At 32.0% G+C, this 1,272-nt stretch overlaps 1 protein-coding gene across 1 annotated transcript in view; it reads left to right on the top strand.

Annotated features, from left to right (window-relative positions):
• The window catches only part of pxdc1b (PX domain containing 1b), a gene marked incomplete at its 5' end in the record, with an annotated part of 15,704 nt that overhangs the window by 9,955 nt on the left and 4,477 nt on the right, over positions 1-1,272 (top strand). Inside the window, 1 exon segment of the mRNA XM_024280456.2 lies at positions 522-613. Within this exon segment, the coding sequence (XP_024136224.1) occupies positions 522-613 (92 nt within the window).

The following is a 1,272-nucleotide window of genomic DNA, read 5'->3' as shown; positions in this document are numbered from 1 at the left end:
GTTGAAATTATTTTGAGAAGCCTACTTCATACATTTTAATTTTTTTATTGTGTTTCTGAGAATGTGGAACAATTCTAAATCCAAACCACAAACTGTTTTTAGTTCATAAAAACAACTAGTGATAAAAAACAAACAATAGAGAACCCAGAAAAATGCAGCCCAGCCCTACTCTACATCAATGTGTTTACTGTAATCCCATGATAGCTGGCTGTATATCATCCACCCCCCGAAAAGCAGCAGCCGCCCTGTTGATGCCAGAATCCTCGACTCTGTTCTTTCATTTACATACTTCTTTTATTTAGTTGTCTATTAAGTGGATCTAAATATGTATATTTTTTTTTTATCAAATTGTGTTAAAATTTGTGTTAAAGATGATGAAAGATAGGATAAACATATATCTAGAATGTTACGAAGTTTGATCTTCACCAGATTCCTCAAACAATTATTGGTGGATTTGATCAAATTCTATCTTTTTCACCCTGAATTTTTTTAAAGTGTTATTACTTCTGGTTTATTTGCAGGGCTGGTGAAAATCAAGGACGCGCGCGACATCGAGGAAAAGCTGAACGAGGTGGAGAGACTGCTGAAGAACGCCATCAATATGCCGTTTAAGGTGACTGGATTTCATCCAAACTCCATCAGAGCAGAAGTGGGAATCCGTCCGACGTTCGCTTCAGGATCAATCTCCTCCAAATGTGAATGTGTTTCAGAAAAAAAACGATTCTAATGTAAACAAATCCAGATTATCACCTGTATTGATCACAGAAGAAATGCTTGGTAAAAGTATATGAATTTTTAAAAACATTTTTTATTTTTTCTTAAAAATTTGATGTAAAGATGCTTTTATTGCTTCTTCTGACAGTCTGCAGGGTTTGACAGATGAGTCTCATCAGTGACAGAAATAATGCAGATGGAGCATTAAACTGACCAAAACATATTCAATAAGCAAAAAGTCTTGTCACTATTATTCATTTTTATTAAAAAAAAATTACAAACAGGCTGAAAAAATGTCTCGTCTGTAATCTTGTTTGGAAATGATTCAGTTAATGAGTCAGAGGATCGGTGGGTCAAGCCACTGAAGAGTCTATATATATATATATGTATATGTATATAAATGTTATTGTCACTAAATAGATTGCCCTTAATTATTTAATGTATTATTATATATTTATTCTGTTAAAAAAAAGTTATGTAAAACAAATTTTAATTGGCCTAACTAGATAATAACTGATTTTTTTTGCGTGTGTAAAAATTTTTGTTTAAATAAAATTT

The sequence above is a fragment of the Oryzias melastigma genome, linkage group LG20 (genome assembly GCF_002922805.2).
Source record: "Oryzias melastigma strain HK-1 linkage group LG20, ASM292280v2, whole genome shotgun sequence".
Classification (NCBI taxonomy): Eukaryota; Metazoa; Chordata; class Actinopteri; order Beloniformes; family Adrianichthyidae; genus Oryzias; species Oryzias melastigma.
The sequence above is the reverse complement of the archived record's forward strand: the minus strand, read 5'-3'. Positions and strand labels throughout refer to the sequence as shown.